Here is a 26,119-nt window from a genome sequence, read left to right on the forward strand (position 1 = left end):
ACTGTTATTTTACGAAGGTAATACGCATATGTTATATACAAATACGGCCGAATTTCGTATCAATGAATTTTGTACCGTTAGCATTCAATGGTACAGATAGTAATGAAAAAAGACTAGAAGCTGTATTTAACGAGGCGTAGCTTGTACGTTCCTAATGAAGACAATAAAAGCGCACTAACTCTCTACCGGGGCTACTTTATGACTGCGGTAAGCTATAAAGAATCGATCAGACATTGCCTGGGCTTGGGATATACCTAGTTGACCTTGGACAGTTCGGGTCGTTAAGGTACCATCATTTAGTTTTTTTGTTTTTCCTATAGTTTTTTCATTCCAACTTAAAATCCTTACATAACCTAAGAACTAATTAAATATTTTTAAATGACTTCGGCTAAAAATAATAGCGATTATTATCAAACACAATTAAGTGTTTTTGTGTGCATAGAGTGTGGACTCTATTTATTATTTGTAACGTATTTAAAACGTCACATAGTCTGTGCACTGCGGCGCACGCGCCGCGGGGACTGCGCGGGTTAGAGGGGCGACCCGGGCTCGGCGGGGTCGCTGCATACGTGCCGGGCACTTGCCTGCAATCTCCTGAGAAGAGCGGTCACCGGCGTCTTAGTCTTGGTGTGATCGTTTCCGGCTAACGTTGGCGTTCTAAAGTTATTTTTTTCTACATTAATACTAATATAATTTAAGTACTTGTTCCCGTTTTAGGGAGCACTGTACGAATTTTACTGCAAGCTACAATCAAGCTAGCAATCTCCGAGCAAGCTATCGCTTGCCAGCTTCATACATCGGTAGCTGACCTGCCGTTGCGACCTCAGCACCGACGTCTACCGAATTCCTGCGGCCGCCGCTTAGCTGCCTAGGGAGCACCCAGCTACGGTCGACGTGCACCTCCTGTCCTGCCGTTCCTTGGCCTGCCGCCGCTCATCCGTCGCTGGGCGACGCCACCGTAGTTCAGCCAAAGCAGGGGAGTAATAAACGCCGCGGAAGCAGAGACTGATAGCACGTTACCCCACGACCTTATAAATTTTATGTGCCTACCGCTGAGTGCTTGGTAATATTATATATATCTTTTGTTACCACCTGAGTTTCTTTTCTCACCTCATTAGGGAGTTAGGGACCCAGGGCGCAAGGACACCCTTTTAAGCCTTGCGGGACGGTACATATTGAGGTTACAGCTCGTGCTAATGGATGCGCAAATAACTGCCCAGAATAAAAAATGCATGCATGCTATTAAGACATGATATATGTAGCTTACGTAAAAGGCGCTAAACATAATTTGTTAAAATGTATACTTTATAAGTATTAAAATTTAAAATTACAAATAAATAAGTAAGTAAAAATATACTTTTTAAACACAAGCTATTTTTATTTTCTTGTTAATTAAATATAAAAAAACCAATTTCAAACAAAATACACTCAAAAGTAACATAAAAAAACAATTTCAAACAAAATGCACTCAAAAGTAACCTAAAAAAAACCAATTCAAACAAAATGCATTCAAAAGTAACATAAAAAAACAATTTCAAACAAAATTCACTAAAAAGAAACAAAATAATGTCATGAAAACTCTCTAAACTCTAGTAGTTGCTCTCGTTGCGCTCTCTAATAGTAGGGGCTCAGTTTTCCGCAACTCCACGACAAGCGCGTATTTTGCGTGTCTCTAAACTCTAAAGAAAGTTCTTTCTTTCTTGTAACATGTCTATATTGTATAATTATTGTTATTTCGCAGTCGGTGTCGGCCGAAGTAAATAGATGACATTTTATATTTGAGATGTATTAGACATACTTACGTTTATGTCCCTACTTAGGCCGAAACCGACTCCAAAATAACAATAATTATACAATATAGACATGTTACAAGAAAGAAGAGAACTTTCTTTAGAGTTTAGAGACACGCAAAATACGCGCTTGTCGTGGAGTTGCGGAAAACTGAGCCCCTACTATTAGAGAGCGCAACGAGAGCAACTACTAGAGTTTGGAGAGTTTTCATGACATTATTTTGTTTCTTTTTAGTGAATTTTGTTTGAAATTGTTTTTTTATGTTACTTTTGAATGCATTTTGTTTGAATTGGTTTTTTTTAGGTTACTTTTGAGTGCATTTTGTTTGAAATTGTTTTTTTATGTTACTTTTGAGTGTATTTTGTTTGAAATTGGTTTTTTTAGGTTACTTTTCAGTGCATTTTGTTTGAGATTGTTTTTTTTTGAAGTCGGCTATTTTTTTTTCTTAAAATTTTTGTTTTATTTCACAATTTTTAGTGAATTTGAAGTTCAATTACAAATTTCGTTAATACGTATAAAGACATAAATAAGACAAATAAAGAAAAGGACTTTCCTATTTGATATGTGTGTATTTCAATTCAAAAACTAATTTAGAATGCAGCAGATAACCACTTATCCTTTAAACAATGAAATAATTATCAAAATCGGTATACAAATTGAAAATTACCGAACTAATACATCGTAGCGTGCCTTTAATTTGGTCCAGCCGCGCGCCGCACTAGCATTTTTCGAATGCGCGTAGTTTTTAATTATTTAATATCTCCCAAACTATTGATCAGAATTACATAGTTTAAAGGCTAATGTAATCTGCATTTAATACTCTTGCCATAAAACATATTTATTTGGATAAGGATTCATATCGAATATAATATAATAGTGCCGTAAGCTTACGGCGCTGTTTTTCGTGTCCATTTTAATCGAAGTTTGTTCACAATAACATGGTTTTTGTGAGACATCCATAGATGATAGATATATGCCACCGAAGACTTTTATTTAGCAAATTTAAGGATCTATAATTACTCCAGACATAATTTTTATGTAAGTCATATAGTTTGACCTACGTAAGTCCAGAAAGCAAAATTGTGCTTTTCATGTAGCATTTTTCGTTTCCGCGTAATTTTATTCTTACGATATCTCCTAAACTATTAGACAGAATGATATAGTTTCAATTGCAAATATAATCTACATTAAATTCTCTTGATAATGAACATGTTTATTTACATAAGGGTTAATACTGAACTCGAATAATAGCGTCGGAAATAGGGCATGAATTTAATTGATGTTTCTGAAGAAAAAAATGGTTATTGTGAGAAAACTATAAAAGATAGATATATGCTATCGCTGACTTTTATTTAGCACATTTAAAGAGCTACAATTCGCCATACATCATTTTTATGTAGGTCCTATAGTTTAGCCTACGTAAGCGCTGAAAGCAAAAATGTCCCTAATCTTCGCAACAAATTTTGAAGCTATATTCAAAATCTACTAGTCTTCTAGTTATTTAAAAAAAAAAACAAAAAAATGGGACCCACCTGCAAGCACTTCCTTTCGATTAAAATATTTTTCATCAAAATCGGACCACCAGGGGCGGAGTATCGCGGTAACACACATAAAAAAAAAAAAAAATACAGACGAATTGATAACCTCCTTCTTTTTGAAGTCGGCTAAAAATCAAAGGAGCCCAAACTCCATGAGGTTTGTGTCGTTTCGTTGCGAAGTTCTTATTGCTAACATCCAGCTCCATCTTCAGATCAGCACCATACCTTCATAATATTGCATTATCATGGGATTTACACATTTATGCAAAATGTCACCTCAATCACTAACCGGAAAGTGGATCAAATTTAATTTGCAAAATTTGATGACAAACATCAAGTAGATAAAAGTTTGTAAAAATAATAACACGACACTATTTCAGAATTTTTATCTTATATTATGAATTTGCGGAAGACATTTGGAAAAGCCTACATCCAGCAGTTCACTGACACATGATGATAATGACATTACAATAAATATTTTGAGCTTTACTTTTTATTTGGATTGGATATGGAGTCCAATTGATTTTTTGTTTTATATAAAACTAAATATAGAACAAGATTAGCAAAATTTGATCAACGTGCACCGAAGTGGGCGCAATAATCAGGTTAGGGCGAACCTGAAGGGAGTCGGTAAAGGGGCGGTCGCAGCGGACTTGATTTTATTAGAGCAGTCAGACGTTTGCGCAGATGTCGAGTTAACGTGACTTCAGAAGATAACTTCGTTTTAGTTAATTATTAGTTTCCAGATGCCTTTTTTTTTCTAAAGCATTATTAGAAGGACGATAATTATTATTATTACGTGCAGGGTAAAGCGAAGCTGCGCGAAAGGGCTAAACGAGTTGTACTAGGTAATTCGTGGCTTAGGAGTAGCATAGATGCTAGTTGAATCCTTACAGAAGTTATTACAAAATAAAAACCCACCAATTTACAGGGTATATACTAGACTTAAATTTTACTAACAAATTCCAAATTGCGCAAATAAGAACCTATAAACCTAAAGGAAGGAAAGCATTGATGAATCAGTAGGCCACGAATAGTGAGGAGGCAAGGCCATTGTCCGTGCGATGTAATTATAGCTGGCGGAGACATGCGGTGCGGACCCGCGCAGGGTTTGATGACCCGCACACACACAACGCCGACATTACTTAATAAACAAGTCTGATATTGCATTCGACATTAATCTTACTACTAACACATTAAGTTTTTAAACTATTTGATCAAGGTGGACTATGACAGAGATGTTGAAAATACATGATGATTTTCGAAAAACAACGCCTTCTACAATTTTATATTCAAACTTAGGAATTAAGTTGTTTACGCCTGGTTGTTCACCGTAGTGTGACTGTTGTAGTTTAAAACTGTTTTCTAAGAAACTTCTTATAAATTTATCATAATAATTGTCTTTATAGCAACAATTAACAATAAATACGTGAAACTTATTGTTGTAAAACTAATAAATTACATGCAGACACGCAAATAACTTTTCGAGGTAGAGACTAACATGAATTCGACGTACAAAATCATTGTGTTGAAAATTATTTTCGTTTCATGTGTACTGTTTACATGAGACATTGGTCTGTTATTTTAACTCATACCTTGTGTCATGTCTCAAGTTTCAATCAGTACACCTAGTTCTTCTATCAATAGTATATAATTGTTGAATAAAGCCAGTGATAGAATTATAATAATAGAATAGCGAGGAAAAAGATAATTTAATATAATATTTCTAAATGGTGCATAAATAACACAAAATTAAATATTAAAAAAGTGCACTGCCAACATTTCATCTATGAGGGGAGAAGTGAAGTGTACAGGCGCCTCTCTGTCTGGTATAATACTTTCACACGAGGACACAACCGTAGACACTACAATACTGCTAATGTTAGTACGCATCGTGTATGCTCAGAGTAGCAGTACTGTTTTACGCCCTCGTGTGAAAGTATTACGGCCAGACCCATCCCCCTTTGCATCCTAACGCCATAAAAAGTCCCCGTCACTAAAATAATTAAACTAGTCGTGCCAACAAACATTCGCACAACATTTAACCGAGTCGATGCAATTAATTCATTGAAAAATAACCGTTGTTTTATATTGGGCGAGTTGAGATCGTGTTCAATTATAATCGTATGCAAAAATGTTTTACTAATATTATAAATGCGAAAGTTAAGATAGATGAATGTTTGTTTGAAGTTTTATCTCCAAAATGGCTCAACGGATCTTGATAAAATTTTGCATAGATGTAGAACACAGTCTGGAAAAACACATAGGCTACTTATTACGTTTCATTTTTAATTCCGCACGAACAGAGTCGCTTCGATTTGTTTAAAAGAATAAGTTATAATAAGAGTTGTTTTGTCCCTTTTTTTTCTATTTTATTAATAACTTAATATTCTTTTAACTAGTAAAATTTTAAATAAATACTACCAAGCTAACAATAACAGATTACGTAAAAATTTAAATTGTTCCTGAACCATGCATTTTGGAGATGCGCCAAATCGTTAGTGCAAATGTATGCGCCCCCCCCCCCCCCCCACATTACAAACATGCATTAATACAAAAACCATTATTTAAACTAACTAAGCAAACGTATGTTTGGTGTACGACCAAGTGAAATGTTGTATGAATTTTAGAAATAAAAAAGACATCGGTACAGTCATTTAGATAACGCATTTGCAACATTCAAGCTTATGCGGTCAATTTTAGTGATTTCAGGTGGAAAAAATTTAGTTAATGGATCGGCTATTAAACATTATTATTGTAACAATATCAGATTACGACTTATTTCAATGAATACAGATTGTAATATAAACAAAACGATGCGTTTATACCCTCTGTTCATGAAAACAGTAAACAATTAAAAAGGCGAACATGTAGATAAGTCTATGTACGGTACATAACAATCACAACGCCGCAAATGATAGCACACCCCATTGGAGGGGACTATACCACAGCCTTTGTCGGTATTCGCCGCTACAAGCCCAACATCAGGGCTTCTCAAACTGTGCTTCGCAACACCTTAGAACTTCGCAGCATTATCGCAGTTAATCCTTGTTTCGGGGAGCTATGTTTAAAACAACAAGCATATTCTTTTCTTTAGCAGCCAGTGAATTTTAATAGAGATATTACTAATTTAATTAAGAACAGCTTAATTCACGTATGATGATCTTTGACGGAACCAACTTGTTTCGGACCCGTCGGGGATTCATCTTCAGGGCGAGTGTTTATTTTGAGAACTTCGCGATCGCGTCGCGTCTCGCACTGATTGATCCCCGACGTATCCGAATCTAGTCGGTGCGTCACCGGACAATCATACGCGATATAAAACGTTCCTAATTCATTTATTACTAGCTTTTACCCGCGACTCCGTCCGCGAGGAATAAAAAAAATGCACACAAGATAAAAAAGTTCCTATGTCCGTCTCCTAGTTCTAAGCTACCGCCCCATCAATTTTCAGCTAAATCAGTTCGACCGGTCTTGAGTTATAAATAGTGTAACTAACACGACTTTTTTTATATATAGAAGATGAAAACTTTATTCTCATTTCCATGCTTGTATAATTCCAACAAAAGTATAAATGTCCAAATAGACTTTATTTAACAAGTAAAATTTGTACTTTTGCCCGAGGATGGGTTGAGGGACGTATTAAAAAAAGTAAATATTCAAAGGCTTCACAGTGTATAAGTTTGAGAAGCTATGACCTAGACTTTTCTAGAAATATATACATGTGGAAAGCTTTCCGTTAGTACAGCATGCGGTTACTTGCAAGTGTTTTGTTTGAATTTGTTATCTAGAGAGTAGCAGAGTTTTGTTGGGGTATTACACTATGTTTGTATACATTGTAGGGGATAATGTCCGAGAGTACTATGCGTAATAACACTATGCATATATATAGCGTTGCCAGGCGTCCGGATAAAGCCGGACATAGGTAGGCTATTTGATTGCGTGTCCGGCTAATATACGATTTTCCGGCTTTTGTTACGCTTTTTACATTTCCCATACAAAGTGTACCTATAATACTGAGACAAAATCCTAAATAATATAGGTTCTCGGACCTTTCTACCCAAATGTCCGGCCAAACTGGCTGGTCTGTCCGGCTAGTTGGTTTGGCGACCTGGCAACCCTACATACCTATGTGTTTATAGACGTTTAGAATTTTGTTACTTTATTTTTACCTTACAAGATACTTGTTTAAATAACTAAATTATTAAAAGTACTCAATATTCTTAGAAATTCGATCGAAAAGCGGAAGATCAGCGCTGAGTGGTCCAGAGAGGAGCACCCAGCATACAAAGCATACAAACATTGCAAGGCTGACCTATCCGGTCAGCATTGCAATGTTAATTATAATTTTTTTTTTGTTCTAATGTAATTTCGATTTAATTCTGTTTTATGTATTTATAATTATTTTGTAATATGTTAGTTTTTAATTACGTTGTAATGCTGCAAAGGATTAAATGTTATTTTATTTTAAATTCTAAATATAATTCCAACAAGTAACTAGGATAGCTAAGTTGCTACCTCAATTTCATTAACATTTTAATTTATTCTACAAATTATTGTCTCTTGATATTCAGAAGTAAATGAAGATATAAAAGCCGATATTGGGACGGTTCACAAATGGTCATTATCATATTGATCAGGGAAGGTAGCTCTCGTATTACCGATGTCCATTAACCTACTTCGGTTATTAGGCGACAAATACTTTTGTATTCACCCGAGCGACAAGTGCAATTACATGGAATTTAATTAAACAGGCTTTAATATCATTTTATTTTAATTAAAAAAGATCCCACAGTTGTTCCATCACAACTTTAATATTTTAAAGAGCCAGCTTACGCCTACGGATTATAAAAATTGTTAAGGTACATCTCTTGATTTAATTAAAAGGCGTTATTTAATATCTTTCCTAAAAACAAGAAGTATTCTACATCATACTAATATTATAAATGCGAATGTTTGGATGGATGGATGGATAAATGTTTGTTGAAAGGTATCTCCGGAACGGCTCAACGGATCTTAATAAAATTTGGTACAGATGTAGAACATAGTCTGGAAGAACACATAGGCTACTTTGTAAGTTTTTTTTTTAATTCCACGCGGACGGTTTTGCGGGCGACGACAGCTAGATTAGTAGATTAGTAACTTAGAATATTTTTTTCGATAACCAAACATCTTGCAATTGTTACAAAACATATGCAACAGAGTAGTATCAATAAACAAAGAAAAAAGCAGTACCACAAACACACACATGGTGGTAAGCAAACGGTTCAAAGATAACATTTATAAATAGAACTAGCAAGAAGCACGTCAACAAAACGTTTATAAAACAAAAGTGCGTTCACGTTTAGCGTACAGCAGTGTTCAAAACACATTAATCACTCCATTTGTGAAATGAATTCGGGCGACAACGAGCCGGCAATGGCAGACGGTACAAATAGTAACTACAGCAAAACACTGAATCATGTCAAATGTACCAGACAGTCGTATGATGACAGGCCTCTTCCCCTTTACTTATTAGGAAAGGGGAAGTGGATTTGATGGAGGAGGAGACGCTTAGAAAAGGCAAATATCTTATTTCTGTGCGTCCCCTTCTCCGTTGATTAAAGGTAGGCAACGCACCTGCATTTGCGGAGCCATTGCGGAGATACCTTCAAACAAACATCCATCCATCTAAACATTCGCATTTATAATATTAGTAAGAAGTAAGATATGTGAATCATAGTGTACTAAATCTGTCACTATTGTGATTGTTCACAATACTTTCAATGGGCCAGTACCCGCAATTCGGACAATCACAGTTACATGCGCGTGGGCAAGTATTCTCCTTTACTTGGAACACGTCTTACCTTAATTGGAGGTGACGGGACGACTTTCTTCGACACAATGTCTTACGCGGTCACTATCCCATTTAATGATTTTTTTACTGTACCAAATAATATCAGTAAGAAATATAAATATGCAAATTAGATGTATAACTTACTAATAAAACGACTTACTATCTAATATATAAAATTCTCGTGTCACAGTTTTCGTTCCCGTACTCCTCCGAAACGGCTTGACCGATTCTCAGGAAAATTTGTGAACATATTCAGTAGGTCTGAGAATCGGCCAACATCTATTTTTCATTTTTTTTTTTAACTACGCGCGGACGGAGTCGCGGGCGACAGCTAGTATAAAATAATTGTCAATATTCTTTCAGCTTGCACGTTTACGTTACTTGTTTAGCTAATGGCTTTACCAGCGACCATTAGATACCAACTTAAATAATAATCTAAGAGGCCATTCCAACAATTAAAGCTGTCATAAATGATAAGATTAACTTGCAATTATTAAATATACGAATTAATACCAGTATCAAGCAAATTAAATATTCACGAAAATCCTTAAGCATCCGGTTTGAAACACTCGCAAAGAGGTTAATTACTCGCATACATTTAACATAAGTGTATATCAAAGTATCACACTGTTTTAATCTTAAATTTACATTACATTGAAATGTGTGTAGGAGGACACAATCATATGATGAGCAATCAATCATTTATACTGAACAGATTTTCATTGGAAATTTATCTATATAAAAGAAAGTCGTGTTAGTTACACTATTTATAACTCAAGAACGGCTGAATCGATTTGACTGAAAATTGGTGGGCAGGTAGCTTAGAACCAGAAAACGGACATAGGATAATTTTTACCCCGTTTTCTATTTTTTATTCCGTGCAGACGGAGTCGCGGGTAAAAGCTAGTTAAATATGAAAGCATACATCTAAGGTCAACGTTACATTCTTACCTTGGGTTTCTAAGACCAAAACTCCGTTTAAAACATATTGTTATCTCTGTTTTGTCAAAGATAATGAAAGGGATGACGATATGAAAATTTTAATTTCTATGTATTTGACTTTTTTTTCTGTGTTTTATATCCAGTATTTTTCATGTCATTAGTCTTTAAGTTGAAGTTTAAATTTTGGTATTTTTTTAGCGTTTTTAAATGCATTGTAAGTGTTTGAACTGATGTTTTATACAGAGTTTGTTCTCAGAAACCCACGGTTAATGTTATTAAAAAGTTTTTAAGCTCGTCAGTAATGGTAGCCAGTTTCTATAATAATTTCTTTACATGGCGTTTAAAGTCTAAACAAAAAAAAATTGTGCGATATTTAAGAATGTTAAAATAAATATAACGTCGTATCTTTTTCTTTCTTGCTAACATTGAACTGAAGAGCACTTTCCCGCAGACGAAAAAGTACTTAGCACAGTTTAAGACGCTGAGAGCCTATTCATAAAAACGTCTTTTAAAGTTATTTTAACTTAAAATAATTAAAAGCATTTTACATTTCTTATGTCTATATTTAAAAAGTGTTGTTAGTTAAATTCAATTTATCCTACATACTAGCTAGTTGACCACGACTCCGTCCGTGCGGAATTAAAAAAGCGTAATAAGTGGCTGGGAGAATATATAGGCTATTAACTTTGTTTATTTTTTTAATTTCGTGCGGACGTAATCGCAGGCGACAGCTATTTTTAATATAAAATGTATTTATTCCTCTCAATCAAAAACTAATCTCTATCCTCTATCACCAGTAAAATAAACCGGAGGACATTAGCCTGGGAACTAGGAACTATCTTTTTTTGTACAATAAATGTACAGTTTTTAGTCCACTGCTTTTGTATTGTTGCAGAGAATCGTCTGTCGGAGCGTCGACCTCTATTGTGTTTTGAAATTAATAGAGCGGCGTGACAATACAACACGAACAGATCACAAATTGAAATATCAGAAGAATTGAAATATCAGAAATATAAGAAGTCAAAGATATGTTTTATACAGGAATTTTTGTCTCAGAAACCCACGGTTATTCCACACACAAAGTATATCTTACTAATTTTATAAATGCGAATGTTTGAATGGATGGATGGATGTTTGTTTGAAGGTATGTTCGGAACAGCTCAACGTATCTTCATGAAATTTGGCACAAATATAGAACTAACTCTGGAAGAATACTTAAGCTACTTATTAAGTTTTTTTTAATATCGCGCGGACGGAGTTGTGGGCGACAGCTAGTATGAATACAAAATGAATCTTTTAATTCATCCAGACACATAAATCAATTTTATTTGCGTATAATTCCACGAGAGGGAGCGTTGGTTCAATGGTCAATATTTGGCAAGTGCGCGGCGGGGGGGGGGGGGGGGGGGTGCGTCGAACAATTCCTTGTATTGATATGGTAATGAAACAATCTCCCAAATAAGGGTCGGGCCAGTTCCGGGGATGGTTGTTTTACAAACAGACGAATAAACACTTGACTACCTACGACCCTTGCTGACATTTTGCCTTTTTACGCTGTAATGGCGTAAAATGGCTTAATTCTATATTAAGAATTTTAGTTATTATATAAATTAACTAGTAAATTTACTGTAACTGTAAATTCAAGTAGATAGTAACAATTTATGCTTGTTAATGTTATCTTACTAATATTATAAATGCAAATGTTTATAGGGTTGGATGGATGGGCTGCAGAACGACTCAACGGATCTCGATGAAATTTGGCACAGATGTAAAACATAGTCTGGTAAAACATATAGGTTACTAATTAAATATTTTTTAATACCGCGCAGACAGAGTCGCGGGCGACAGCTAGTATTTAATAAATTATTGAATAGAAATTTACGATAAATATTTGCTCATTTGGACTAAGTAAACCTTCGTCAGTTCGCCCCCAACAAATGAACACAGCTTGCGGCCGTAAAATGGCGCTATTAAACGCGGAGATAAATTGCATTACATCGTTCGGATGTATTGAATCTACCTATATAACCTCAAAAGCGCTATCCTTCGACGAGGGATAACTGGTAGGGCTGCTACTTGAAAGAATTAAAATCGACAAAAATTAGCATTAGAGTATAATAGATGTGGTGATTTAAATCAAGAAGTGTTTATGTTCACTGCCACTGAGTCATTGTTAGATTTCAGCGAAATTAAGCGACTCCTTTAACATTCATTTAATGAACCTGAATTTAAAAGGTATGAAAGGGAAATATGAATTAGATATGAAAAAAATAATTAAATAAACGAAATTTTCGTACGGCCTCAGCCTCAAAAAATTAAACAAAAAAAAAATTCACTTCACGATTATTGTTTTTTTATTAAAAACTAGCTTTTACCCGCGACTCCGTCCGCGCGGAAAATAAAAAAAGAAAACGGGGTAAAAATTATCCTATGTCCGTTTCCTGGTTCTAAGCTAACTGCCCACCAATTTTCAGTCAAATCGATTCAGCCGTTCTTGAGTTATAAATGGTGTAACTAACACGACTTTCTTTTATATATATAGATTGTTTACAACCCTAAGGTACCGCCTGGCCTGTATTTTTAATCAAAGCCCTTCGAGAAATGGATTTTCTTAGTGTCAATTCAATAAACGTTAAAGGCGAGTTGGTTTGCGAAGAAACTTTGCTCTCCGGCTTCACGGCTCGCACTAAACAGATGGAATTAATACCAATTTAATAACAAATTATAATTTATATTCTACCAAGAATTTCGTCTGAAGACTTTCAAGGATGTTTGTTTTAATATATTTAATTTATCTAATTGAAAACATATTAATTTTTATTTTTTAGAACTAGGCATAGGGTAAGGTATATGACCAGCAGTAGACTGATATAGGCTAATGGAAGAAAGAAAGAAAGAAAAAACATTTATTGCCACACACAAAATATATATATATAAAATCAAAAAAAGTAAAACAAACACATACAAGGCACAAAGTGTGGCAAAAGGGAGCCAGCTCAGCGAAGCAGAGACAGACTAAACTGCCCCTGCGCTGGTTTTCAGCTGGTACCTTTATAAAAAATAATAGTAATAGTAATAATAGTAATGGCGATGAGGATATTAATTTTCTCCCACTATAATGTTGTTGTGTATAAAAAATATCATCATCAGCTCACTCGGAGAACTTAGAGGTAACTTATAGAGGCTATAGTCAACCACGCTGGCTCAGTGCGCATTAGTTAATTTCACACATATCTTTAAATTTTTCTCAAATTGTGCAGGTCCTCTTTCCTCGATGTTTAGGTCGGATAAATGTACAGTAAATCGAAAAACACATTACTATATACCGGGCTTCGAACCCAGTACTGCAGGCAAGTCAAGTGCTTTACCCTTGAGTCACCGACGCAAAAAAAATTGTGTAATTAAAAACACAACCATCTATATATCTAAAGTACTCTTTTTCTATCATTTATAAATACCAAATCAACAACCCATTTAATTTGCTCTGTCAGTGGTCCGTGGCTAATGTTAATGTGGCTCGCGTTTCGGTGCCCACTTCACACGCCATTACACAGCAATAGTACCCAATATACCTCCTCCCCCCTCCTACAATAAGGATATAGAAAGTATGTATTGTTACTCTCCACAGTATACCACGCCCAGTTAAATTATGGCTTATTAGTTCATTCACCAGCGACTTCATATGAAACCCATAAAATAGAGTTGTAATCAAAGTTGTTAGGTAGTTTTCCTTAGTGTAGGTTTAGTGAGATATCAACGAAAAGCGATTAAGTGAGGACTCTGTGTGTAACAGTACAAACATAAGCATAACGATTGATCGGGACTGATCAGATCCGCGGTCCAGATGATCTAGCCATCAGAACACTATTAGCATACTGGCACCGATCTTACTTTTTACCTAGAAATATAAATATATAACCTATATCTAAGTTTTCACAGACCTGTATCTGTTTTCCAAGAAAATTAGAGAGGGATTAAAGTATGTTTTTGTATGTTTCATTAGTAGAAACCTTAAAAAGTTATCTAAAAAGAAAATGATATAAAAATAAATGTTTATTTTATTTAATCCATGATGAAAATATCTCGAAAACATTTTTTTTTGTAATTCCCATTCACCGAGTTAACATATGGTAATTCAAACATATGTTCAGTAAATACGAGCCAGACTAAAACCGTACTCGTACATCCATAATATGTTCCAGACGACAATATCTCGTGTGAATGTACCAAAAAAGGATTGAAAGGATTCCAATAGAATAACGAATCACTTGGAGCAACAATGCTCATTAAAAACAGTAGAAATTTTAATATTCTTCATAAATTAAAAGCGACCCTTCTGTCTTCAAACTAGGGGCCTGCAAAATAAACGCGACTGCGAGAACAATAATACGACCCACAAACCATTGGACTTTATTTTTCTTCGTACTTTTTAATACTAGAAAATACTTTATGATTGTAAATTTAAAATATTTGTTTCGTCTACTTTATTATAGAGTGTATAAAACTAAAGTATGTTTCATCTTCAATTTAAATTCATCTAGAAAGTGAACGAGGTATTTATGAGTCACTTACAGAATGTCCTTGCGTTCAACGGTCGCGAATTCAAACCGAAGACGTCCGCCTCCACAAAAACAAACATTCGTGAACTGGAACAAGTTTAACCGTCGCGTGCGATGACTAACAGACAAACACACTAACATAATACATATATACAAGAGAATATTCGTCTTTGTGTAGACGAGCTAAAGAACCGTTGTGACCTAAAGATATCGAAGTAAAGAGACGCAATTAGTCGGGACGGTTACGGTGATGTCACATTAAAAAATATCCGATGTCCTTAAAAATGCCGTTATTATGCAAATTTGAAACAATCACGCCTGTTACTTATAGTTGGTAGACATGTACACAAACTGTCACGCAAAAAGCAAACAAATCTTACTTTTTTACCTATATTCCTTGCACATTTTTACATAACAAAATAAGCTCCGCAAACTTAATACTACTTTCAAGTCACTTCTACATTACCACTCCTCACTTTTACAAAATGTTTCTCCCACCTCATTTAATATCGTCCCTTAGCTAACCAACACCGCATAAGTCATTTTTATCAACTTTACAGGAGACGGAAAAAACTGTCTAATTTAAAAAAAAATCGTTATTAAATAATTATTTCTTTAGTTTTTGACGATTTACTCTATTTTAACTTTTTTACTATATTTCTTTACCTTTCAATTATCATGTAACCAATGTTATACGCGGAATGAGCAGGTCCATCTAATGGCATTATATGTAAAAACCGCCAATTTTCGAAGTGAGCGGTGTTATAAGCTAAGGGACGATATACCTTAACAGCCTATATCCAAATCATCAATACATTATAAACAATAATTACTACGTCATACGATAACAATACATATAATAACAGTTTCATAAAAATAATTCCGATAACGAGTTCTTGGTAATGACGAACTTGCAACACAAAGGCATTGTTTACTATGATATGTAACAAGAAACTTTATAATACGCTTTCAATGTAGACATGAACTATAACAAGGTTAACTTTATATAGATTAAAAAAGTTAATATAGATAAGGCAACGGCTGCATCATATTTTTATAACAAAAACATAAAGACAAGTAGCTTTAAAACGTACCCTAATTAATATTTAAATTACAACCATACTTTTGGAATTGCTTTTGGATATCTACTTATTCGATAACACAAAATTAAAACGTTATTTCATAGATTTTCGTATATCGTGGTTTAGTTATAAAAATGGTTACAACTGTTATAAAACTTTTACTATAAAATATGAAACATAATTTGTTAAATTCCTATCAGAGGTGTAATTATGATGTGGATTATTTATAACGCATTTAATTTAGATGAGAGATAATTTGGCTAACTTTATAAATGATGCGACATTTTTTGTGTCAAAAACAACGTGTTTTATTTTCGTTAATATATAATAGTTAACGTCTGAAGTACAATATGTTATAATTAATAACCTAAACTCTGTAAACAGATTAACCTTCAGTAACGAATGAATAAATGAAGAAAAAGAAGAAACGAATTACAAATGTTCTAATCTTTGTTTATCTTAATCCTATTCCTATCCTATTAGAAACAAACAGTCGCAGGCGCAGGATCAAACAGTTGACGGGTATTTGTACAAAGATAAAACGGTCTTTGAGTCATTAAATAAAAAAAAAGAATAAATGAGATGAAAATAAACGGGGGGGTAGAAAAATAATTTACGAATTAGATGATTCGAATTAAAGTTAGCCTTTACGCTTTTTGGGAATATTTTACCCTATAATTTAGTTACTTTGTCAATCCTTTATAATATTTTCTTGAAATATCGCTGATATTATTAGGTTGAAATAATACGTTTTTTTACAATAGGAACTATTTAATAAAAACTTAAGAAAAATTACAAGTTAAATTTTTGTAATGTTTTCTACATTTATTCATTGCGTTTTTAAGTTTATGTGAATATAATAAATTTTCGAATTTTTGCAAATTCTTATTAGAATCAGTGTGTAAAAGTAGTAGAAAATTCCAAAATTTTTGTTTACTTACCTTTGTTTTCAACTTCCATGGTTCCTTTTACAACGTGAACAAAGAAATGCAAAGTTTAAAAACGTCCGATTTATGCAAGTGTCCGACGAATTGTAATTTTTAAACTGCAACCCGCGTTTATAACTTCTCGCACTTTGCACCGTTGAAACAGTTATAAATTGAATTTGAACTAAAAGAAGGAAAGACAGGATATTACGATTATCGAAGACTTCGTTCAACTCAAATTATTTCAGCGAATGACAGACGCTCTCATCCTTGTTGACATAACGGTCAAATGCGTTGATGTGATTGGCTCAAATCGAATTACGCGCTCTTTTGTTCAATATATCGACCAGTGATCTAGGAAGCTGCGTTCAAAGCTGTCCAGAATCACAAGTTTTTAATTAATAAACGTAGAAATATTTTTAAACAACACATACAAAATGATCAAATATTTTTATTAAACAAAAACTTTAGCGTCAATTACCACCTATATTTGTTTTAATGCTTGCCCAACAGATAGCGCCATCTCTTGGTCAATACTGAAATTATAATTGCAATAATATGAAGACACATATTTTTAGGTCGCTCATTGAAAACTAAAAAAAAGCAATTTGTTTTGTAATATTTAGACGATGTAAAAATCGTATAGAATAGAGTTATAAAGAACAATAGTTCATATTATTTTAACGCTCACATAGTCCTTTTTACTCATAGAAAATGGGATTACTTTTCAAACTCTCTCTTTGAACTCTGTAATAATTAGTCTCTTCCACTTCGAAACACTATTAAATAAAAATACCAACAATTACATCAATTATTTAATAAATAGTCAATAAATATTTCAAATACTTTCGGTTACAAGATTACAATGTAACAATACATCTAAAATTTGTTCTACGTATACATGGATTGTAAAGTCACAATTTGACACAATATTATAAGAATAAAAAAGTTAATTTATTCAAATTAAATATTACGATATCATGTACTTGAAAAGGTTATATGTATTTTATTTGTAATTGTTTAGTTATTTACTACAAATACTTATGGGGATAACATCACATTTAAATATGATGTTATTCAAATAAAATCAGTATGACACATATGTTTGTTTTATAGTACCTATATGAACTATTTAATGATTAACAGTCACACAGACTAATAAATATGGCAATGGCTACTTGTTAAACATTTAGGCTAATTTGTGATGCTTTTATTTCAAAAATGTAGTCATATAATATATATCATTTATAATAATACGAAATGTAAAATAATGTCATAATCTTCATATTTGGAATCCGAGCAATTGCTCAATATATTTCATCTTAAAACATAATTAACATAATGTACAATCACTTTATTCGTTTCACATATTATTCGTTGAAATGGTAGTCCTCAAATCTACTATAAATTAATATTAACACAAACTATTTCATAATATGGTTGTTCAAAACAAACCTAAAAACCATTGACCGATCAAACTATTTAAAGTATTCATAAGTTTATTTAAAGTCATGGTCAATATTATCAAAAAATGGCAAACACCATTATGTCTATGAATAGTTAACAAAGAAAAATAAATAGTTATCCTAATGAATGCATTGCAATCAACATAAAAATTACAAATTTTTTAGCATGACAAAGTCAAATTAATTTGAGTATTTAAAAACCTATCCAAAAGAAAATATTTTAAAAAATTTAGTAAAAAATTATTTTGTAAAAATTAAGTCACTGTGATCATTGATTAAGAAATGATGAACAAATTGCGCCTTTTTCTTATCAATTATTTGTTTGTTAATACGAGATTGCGGCTCCTGGACTACATTCGGATTATCTCTAAGGAATATTGCACCAAATAATGTGGACAATGTCTTAGCATCCAATCCATTTTCTGCATTATGTTGTAGTGCCTCCTGTAGAAATTCACAGAGGTACAAAAAGACGTTCTTTCTGAACTCTGGTAGGTCCATCACAATTTGCTTGCACTGCAAATAGTTTATAGATGCTCTCAAGCAAACTGGATGTAAATTATACGGAATGATTGGATCTGCTGTGCTCTCCAATAATAATAGCAGAGCCTCGGCAACAGAATGTATACTACCAGGTATCGGGTCTATAGACCCACTGTCTAGCCAGTCCCTTATCTGTAGAACTTCCGAATGCAAGCCCGGTTGTTCAAATAAATTTGGTTCTTTCAATCCATGTAAATATATGTGGTCTACTAAAAACCATATTTCCTTTGGTATAGAGTATGTTGACTGATTTGAAATGTATTGGTCTCGTTTGCTTTCCAGCTCCACTAACTTTCCAACTGGAACCTCTCTTATTGGTATGTTAAGATTTACTAAAACCTCTATAGAGCAACCGAAACAACTTCTTTGGTATGTGCCATTAACAGTTATGAAGATATCTTTGCCACCATATAAATGCAATACCAGAATATCGTATAGTTTATCAGTTCCAGCGTTCATTTTACACGCTGAAGTCTTATTTATAAGTACTTTTAGTTGAATCTCACATGATTCATCTGCACAGATGCATTTTTTATATGGTTCCACAATCAGCCAGTCTTTGCAGAAACTACTTTCATCCAATTTCTTGATGAATTCAAATTCAACTGGTAATTTGCCAGTGTTCTTTATTGTTATAGTGCGTACTTGTAACTCCAAGTACCTCACTGTACCGAAATCTATCTCTGTGATATCAACCTTCACTTGCGGAATCAATTCATTCTCCATTTTGTCAAGTTGTTTGATGACTTCTTCATATACTTTTCGATATTTTTCTTCATCTATTATTTTGATAGCTGAGGTAAACAAAGCAGAGACAGGTTTGTGATCACTGATATTCAATGCTGGATGGCTTCTGTAGGCTAGTTGAGTGATGTTATCACCTCTCCAGAATATTCTATCACACCAAGCTGGGGCACGATTCTTCTCACTAGAATCCCAGTTGTCTGTGCCTGGATCATATTTATATGTAGGTTTGAAGGTTATAGGTCCCTCAGTATAACCAGCAAATACATTGTTAATTTTGTGCTGTTGATTAAGTTGGTCCCATTCTAGGACTGGACCAAAGTTATTCTCATTTACCATTCTTTTCACGCTTAATGGATCTAATTCAGTTATCCGATAATTAAGATCACCCAACCAATAAACCTGATCATGATCCTTGATTGCTTTGGGAAGTTGATTTGGTTGAACAAATCTCGTTCGTGAGCAGATATCTCTGAAATCTTGATTGCGTCTCTCATACTCCTCAACATGCGCTGCCAAGTGTGAGTTTACAAAACATATTGATGTATTGTGAAGATCAAATCTTATGGAAACACCACCTTTGTTACCCATTTTACCCATGATCCCAGTTCCCACGGTATCACACACCACATTCCTCACATGTGACATATGTTTCTCTTTGATTAATACTATTAACATCATACCAACAAGTCTCACAATCTCCACTTTGACATACTTAGATCTCGGATCAACATGAGTTCTCACTGCATTGTACCATTCATCCTCTCGGAAAGTTTGGTCAAAGAGAAATGTTTCCTTAGATAGATCCAACTCTTGAAAACCAACTGCATATATATCTGGAGGCTCTTTGTCAACACACAACCATCCCTTTAAAGGTATTACTGGAGATTTGTCATTAACATTCCATGTGCCACAAAATATCGTAAATCTTTTTGTAAATGTGTAGTCAAATTCTTTATCTGACATTTTCCTTTTAATCAGACTTTCCCTAATGGCTACTGGGGCAGAAACTTGTGTGTGAGCCATTCCGCTTCTGGGTAGGACCATTGTCTGTGCTATAAAGTCATCTTCTCTTTGGCCATCGTATTTCTTAAGCCAGACAAACTCGGGTTGTGTGGGAAGTTTGTTGACTGCTTCAATACCGCGAAACAAATCATCTACGAAATTGTCGACCCGCGGAGTCATTTGAATTTCAAATTTAAACTTATTATTACGTGACTGGAGGTTCAGGTACAAAATTGCCTCAGGATCTGATGGCTTATTATCAATTTCACATTTAAAACTATTATCTATGGGCAGTACTATTTCTATGGATAAATCAGTAAAGGATTTAGGTGGGTAACAAGACGTGAATAAACAAAAAACCGCTTTTTCGTCTCCATATTCAACGATTGCAAGGAGTCTATCCTTCTTAATGCAATCTGGGTGCAGCACTTTAGCATCACATAAAAATGCCGTGACGAGTTCACTCGACAAAAACTTCTCCTGAACCACCGATAATATCTCCTCGTGATTCATTTTGTTTCCTTAATTTAATTAATGAATACAAAGCATTTGACATCGTTTCATTTTCATTAACAAGTACAAATTTGTGTTGTAAATTTTACTTTAATTGATTTGACAGTTGACGTTTTGTTGACGTTCCTCTTTTTTCATTTTTCCTAAAAACGTTTAGAAGTTAAAAAAATATACTACAGCATTTCTTACCGAAATGTACAGTGTGGCTTGTCACACATCACACTTAAAGTTTGCAAGCATAATTCCACGAAGAATATAATGATATTGACTGGCATTGATCTTGACTTGACTACAATTGTGTTGACTACAATAGATTGTGACCTGTAATAATCAATATGAAGTCGAATATCATCTCTACAAATACTTAACTACTCAGCAAAAAAAACTGAAAAAATATTTTCAAACAATAAAACAATTCTATACGCATTGTGAATCTGTGTCAGTATGGGGTGGACAGAGTTTTATGACAGATTTTTTTTTGATGTTTAATGTTCGCTGTCAACAACTGTCAATTTGACTTTTGTCATGTTGGAAGTAGGGAATTTTTGACACTTGTTTAGTTCCTATTCGTATTGTTTGAAAGCCATATTATTCCAACTTTTGTATATTTTGTTTATACAGAAACACTCATGGGGCTTAATCTAAGTTCCAGTTAGTGTTACACAAATAGTTTCGCAGTGTGGAGTCCATACAATAAATGTTATAAGTCAAAATGTCTCGTAATAGATGTGATGGGCTACTGGCTAAGGTCGATTTTCCTCTTTATACCCTCGAGACCCTTACGAATCGTCATGTTCTGGTGGCGGGAGGTGGTGGAGCTTCAAATACAGGAGTGGCAAATGGATTTGTAAGTGATTAGTTTTAATTTTTTTTGAAAACATAACTTTTATTGACATTAAGAACAATACGTGTCATTGATTAAATAGTAGGCCGTTACAGTTGTTTTGCGCTTTTAGAGCCAATATTATGGTTTAGTTTGTGTTTTAGGAAATATTCGAGATATCGCACAATGGCAATAAGTTTGTTGCTGAGGAGGTGATGCGACATGAAACGGGCCCTAACGTGGTGATGAACTGCTCGATCCGCAACGCTCAGGGGCGCACGTATTTATGCGCGGGGCAGGAGAGCCACTGCCAGCTGTACCGGGTAAACGTGCGCATGGTTGACGTCGCGGAAATGCGGCGGGGTAGCTTCCGCGCTGAGAACGGCCTGGTACGGCGGCGCCGGCGTACCGTCTCCGAGAACGACAACATATCTAAAGCAGACATTGGCACTGTGGACAAGCGAATGTCTTTTGAGATACGTCCATGTGACAGTGTACAAACTGATTTTGGGTACGTAATTTTGTCTTTGACAATTTATCTAATATTATTTTGCTTCCATACTTATCATAGTAAGAGGCAGCTATAAGAACAAAAGAAAATCCTAAATACAGAATGGAGTACATGATAATTTTAACAAACATCTTTAGCCTGCTTTAAAAATGTGCCATTCTTGGCTTTTATGGTGGTATGGTGCAATGTTTCCAATGTTTGATGACATTTTTTTTTAATAAAATGAAATTAAAATTTAACGTGGGTACGTTGGAATCCTCGTCGCCACTTGAGGTATAGGTGCAATAAATTATATGCATAATCACTTTGTCAGCTAGTTTATTACTGGTAGAATTCCATGGTACCGAGGGAGACAGAGAGAGGGCGTGCATGCACACATACACATCAAGTTTATAAATTCTTCATATGAACATTATGTCACATTATGCAATTATGTCTATGACTCAACTCAAACACAGTCTTTATAGCTTGTAGGATAATGAGTAGATATTTATGTCACAAAATATTTGAATTAACTTCATCTATATCAAAAATTATTGAATTAAGAAATCATTTTATGAAAACATAACAGTGAAATGAAGAGTAGTATGTAAAGAAACGGTACAAATATAGTATAATTTTTGTTCCAGTGATGACCCACTGCAGAGGGTTGTGAGAATTAGCCACAATGGTAAGCTGATGGCAACGGGTGGTGTGGATGGCAAGGTGCGTGTCTGGAGCTTCCCTCAGATGCAGCTACTGTTTCAACTAGAAGGTCACACTAAAGAGGTTTGTTTTAGTTTCTCTAAAACTTATATATCAATCATCATTCCACCCTTTTAGGAGGTTTTAGCTATGGAGGGTTAGTATGTAGGTAATACTCTTCCATACATCTCTATCAGCTATCATATCTGAATTCACTCTCTTTTTTTGCATACTCCCTTCAACATAATGTAATCATGTTTTTTTGGTCTTCCTTTACCTTTGTATTTAAATTAATTCGCATGAATATATTATTTTATATCAAACTATTTGACGCACACATCAGCTAGTTAACTTCCAGTGTGTGATTGAACAAATGGTGATGATTGGGCGACTGAATGAACTGGAGCGAATTACTGTATTCCAGTTGGACGACCTTGACTTCAGTCCATGCGACAGTCAGTTGGTGAGCATCGCGAAGGACGGTCTGGCGCTGGTGTGGGGCGTGGCGGGAGCGGCGGGCGCTCGCGAGCCGCTGCGTACACTCACCTGCCAGCCGCCCAACGGCACCAAGTATCGCTTCCGGAGGTGCAGGTGAGAACTAATTAGTCACCTATTTTATCTATAAAGCGTTTGCGTGGAATCCACAATTTTCACTGATATTAACTAATATTACGCAACCATAAGAAGTCAACAAATCTTACTAATGTTATAAATGCGAATTTTTAGATAGATGAATGTTTGTTAGAAGGTATCTCTGAAGGGGCTCAACGGATCTCGATGTCTTGTCTGGAAGAACATATAGGCTAATTATTAATTTTTTTTAAAGCCGCGCGGACGGAATCGCGCTTCACAGCTTACTTTTATATAGTAATGAAATTAATAGTATTAACCCTGTGCTAATGAAAATCCTTATTTTTAGCTTAGCCTTTGTATTAATTTTGTTGCGTGATTGTGTAAGGTTCGGCGCGTCCGCAGAAGTGATGTTCACGATAGCGAACCCGGTGTCGCGAGCTGGCAGCGGGCGCGCACGCGGGCTGCTGCAGCAGTGGGCGTGGCGGGGGGCGGGGCCAGAGAGTGGGGGCGGGGGCGGGGGCGGGGCGGGGCGCACTGTGCTGCTGCCGGAGGCGCTGTCTGCGCTGGCTGTGCGCGACGACGGCAAGTTCCTCGCTGTGGGCACCATGTTCAGTGGCTCCGTGCACATATACATCGCGTTCAGTTTGCAGGTCAGCTCTCACTTGGTGCATTTGTCACACATACTTACTATCTGTCCCTATTAGTTATTTAATTATGTGGGAATTATTTTTATAGCTAAATTCTGTATTTCAGAGAATAGAAACTTATTTGTGTTGTCATTTAGACATCACTGCAATCAAATAATAGTGTTCACTAAAGTGTTGCTTGTTGTTGGTGTGTGGTGCAGCGAGTGCTGCAGGTGAAGAACGCGCACGGCATGTTCGTGACGGGTCTGGCGTTCCTGCCGGTGGGTGCGGGGGGTTCTGGGGGTGCGACAGGGGGTGTGGTGGGCGCCGGACAGGCACTTGCCAGTCGCAGTGAGGCTGCACTACTCTCCATCTCAGTGGACAACTGCCTCTATGTACACAGCGTGCCTTATCCACGTCAGTATATATATGCAATACTTCTGTACTGTACAAAATTTTATTTTATATATAGCTAGCTTTAGACCGCGCCTTTATCTGCACAAAATTAAAAAAATTCTTGTCTTACTCGAGACTATGTTCTGTGTCTGTTTTTGATTTTCATTTCATATCTTACTAATATTATAAATGCGAATGTTTAGATGGATCTCCAGAACGACTCAACAGATCTCGATAAAAATTGGCATAGATGTAGAACATAGTCTGGAAAAACACATAGGCTACTGTTTATGTTTTTTTTAAATTCCGTACGGACGGAGTCGCGTGCAACAGCTAGTTTATTATAAAAGAAAATGTTAATAATTTCTAATTTATTAATTTCCAGGTACCGTCCCCGCTTGGGTTGCCATCATTCTCATAGTTTTCGTATTGTTCTGTACCTTCACGTTATGCTCTTATTTGGGTATATAGCGATATAATGTATTTATATTATAATTTCATATATTGTAAAACAAATTATTTTTCCGTGTAAGTAGTTTTGGGGTTATTTTTAGTTGTAAAAGGTTACATGCTCATATAATTGTGTAGGTTTTGTATAAATAAAATCAATTTAAACAAATTTTATCTTAGAAAATGTTGGGAATTATTCTGTTTTCATTAATTACAAATTAAATCTGTTGTAATTTAATTTTATGTGTATTATAATTGTTGATATTTCCAAACATCAATGTACATTAGGATAATTGAGTGCACAGAATTTGTCCGCCACCGAACAGACTGTGAACGACTGGTGTAGAATTATATGATAAAGCTGTATGTATTATTAAATGAATTAAATATTTATGGCCATGATATTGTCTTTTATTATCACAATGTTACAGTGAATTTTCACAGCTGAGACATTTTCAATACTGCGTCTCGCCATTCACTTGTAGGAAGATGTCTGGAAGGTCTACTGAGAAAACATACGAACTGCTTTATCAAGGTTAACAATATTGAATATAGAGTCAAATCTACTTTCTACTGCAGCTTCTTGTGACCTCAGTAATACAGACCAACAAGGATTGTAGCAATTTTTTGACATTGACAGGGGACGCCTATAAGTTTTGGGTGTTACCAGTGAGCAAATATTTCCTAACTTTAAAGTTGTCCATGTTGCAATTCCAAACAAATGATTTACAATTTATGATCTCATTGCTCTTAGTAATTCCTAACTATTTAAACTGAAACATCCAAACAAATTACTAAGTTAACCTACATGTCATAACATCAAGCGTGATATTTTTATGGAATTTATAAATTATGAAAATGGCAACATTTAAAAGTACAGCTGACGCTCCCTTATTGGTTAAAATATGACACTGTCAAGATGACGTTATTAGTAAAAATATTTTCCGATAGCTATGAGATCCTTGTGGAACTATAATCCAATACTTGTATGCAGACCCTCAGTTAAGTTTATTTTATTCACCAGCTGCAAAGAAATATACAACCAAAGAAAGGAAACACAGTCGTTTTTAATAACATTTAATCAATTACATCAAAACAAATAACGTACACT

At 34.8% G+C, this 26,119-nt stretch overlaps 3 protein-coding genes across 3 annotated transcripts in view; 1 reads left to right on the top strand and 2 right to left on the bottom strand.

The window, feature by feature from the left end:
- LOC106712804 (stathmin-4) overlaps window positions 1–16,937 on the bottom strand; it is a 40,397-nt gene extending 23,460 nt beyond the window's left edge. The window contains exon 1 of the mRNA XM_045682126.1: window positions 16,690–16,937. Coding sequence (XP_045538082.1) covers window positions 16,690–16,708 — 19 coding nt within the window. The 5' untranslated portion in view covers window positions 16,709–16,937. The remainder of the gene's footprint in view (window positions 1–16,689) is intronic.
- Window positions 16,938–18,380: 1,443 nt separating this feature from the next.
- Window positions 18,381–21,041, bottom strand: LOC106712764 (type II inositol 1,4,5-trisphosphate 5-phosphatase). Its single transcript, XM_014505401.2, has one exon. The coding sequence runs from the start codon at window positions 20,943–20,945 to the stop codon at window positions 18,381–18,383; it is 2,565 nt and encodes an 854-aa protein (XP_014360887.2). The 5' UTR covers window positions 20,946–21,041.
- Window positions 21,042–21,468: 427 nt separating this feature from the next.
- Window positions 21,469–25,410, top strand: LOC106712738 (prolactin regulatory element-binding protein). Its single transcript, XM_045678086.1, has 7 exons — window positions 21,469–21,792; window positions 21,933–22,279; window positions 22,909–23,047; window positions 23,388–23,554; window positions 23,922–24,186; window positions 24,384–24,579; window positions 24,944–25,410. Exons 1-7 carry the CDS (start codon window positions 21,658–21,660, stop codon window positions 25,027–25,029), a joined length of 1,335 nt encoding a protein of 444 aa, XP_045534042.1. The 5' UTR covers window positions 21,469–21,657; the 3' UTR covers window positions 25,030–25,410.
- Window positions 25,411–26,119: the final 709 nt, after the last annotated feature.

The sequence above is a fragment of the Papilio machaon genome, chromosome 1, assembly GCF_912999745.1.
Source record: "Papilio machaon chromosome 1, ilPapMach1.1, whole genome shotgun sequence".
In the NCBI taxonomy this organism is placed as follows: domain Eukaryota; kingdom Metazoa; phylum Arthropoda; class Insecta; order Lepidoptera; family Papilionidae; genus Papilio; species Papilio machaon.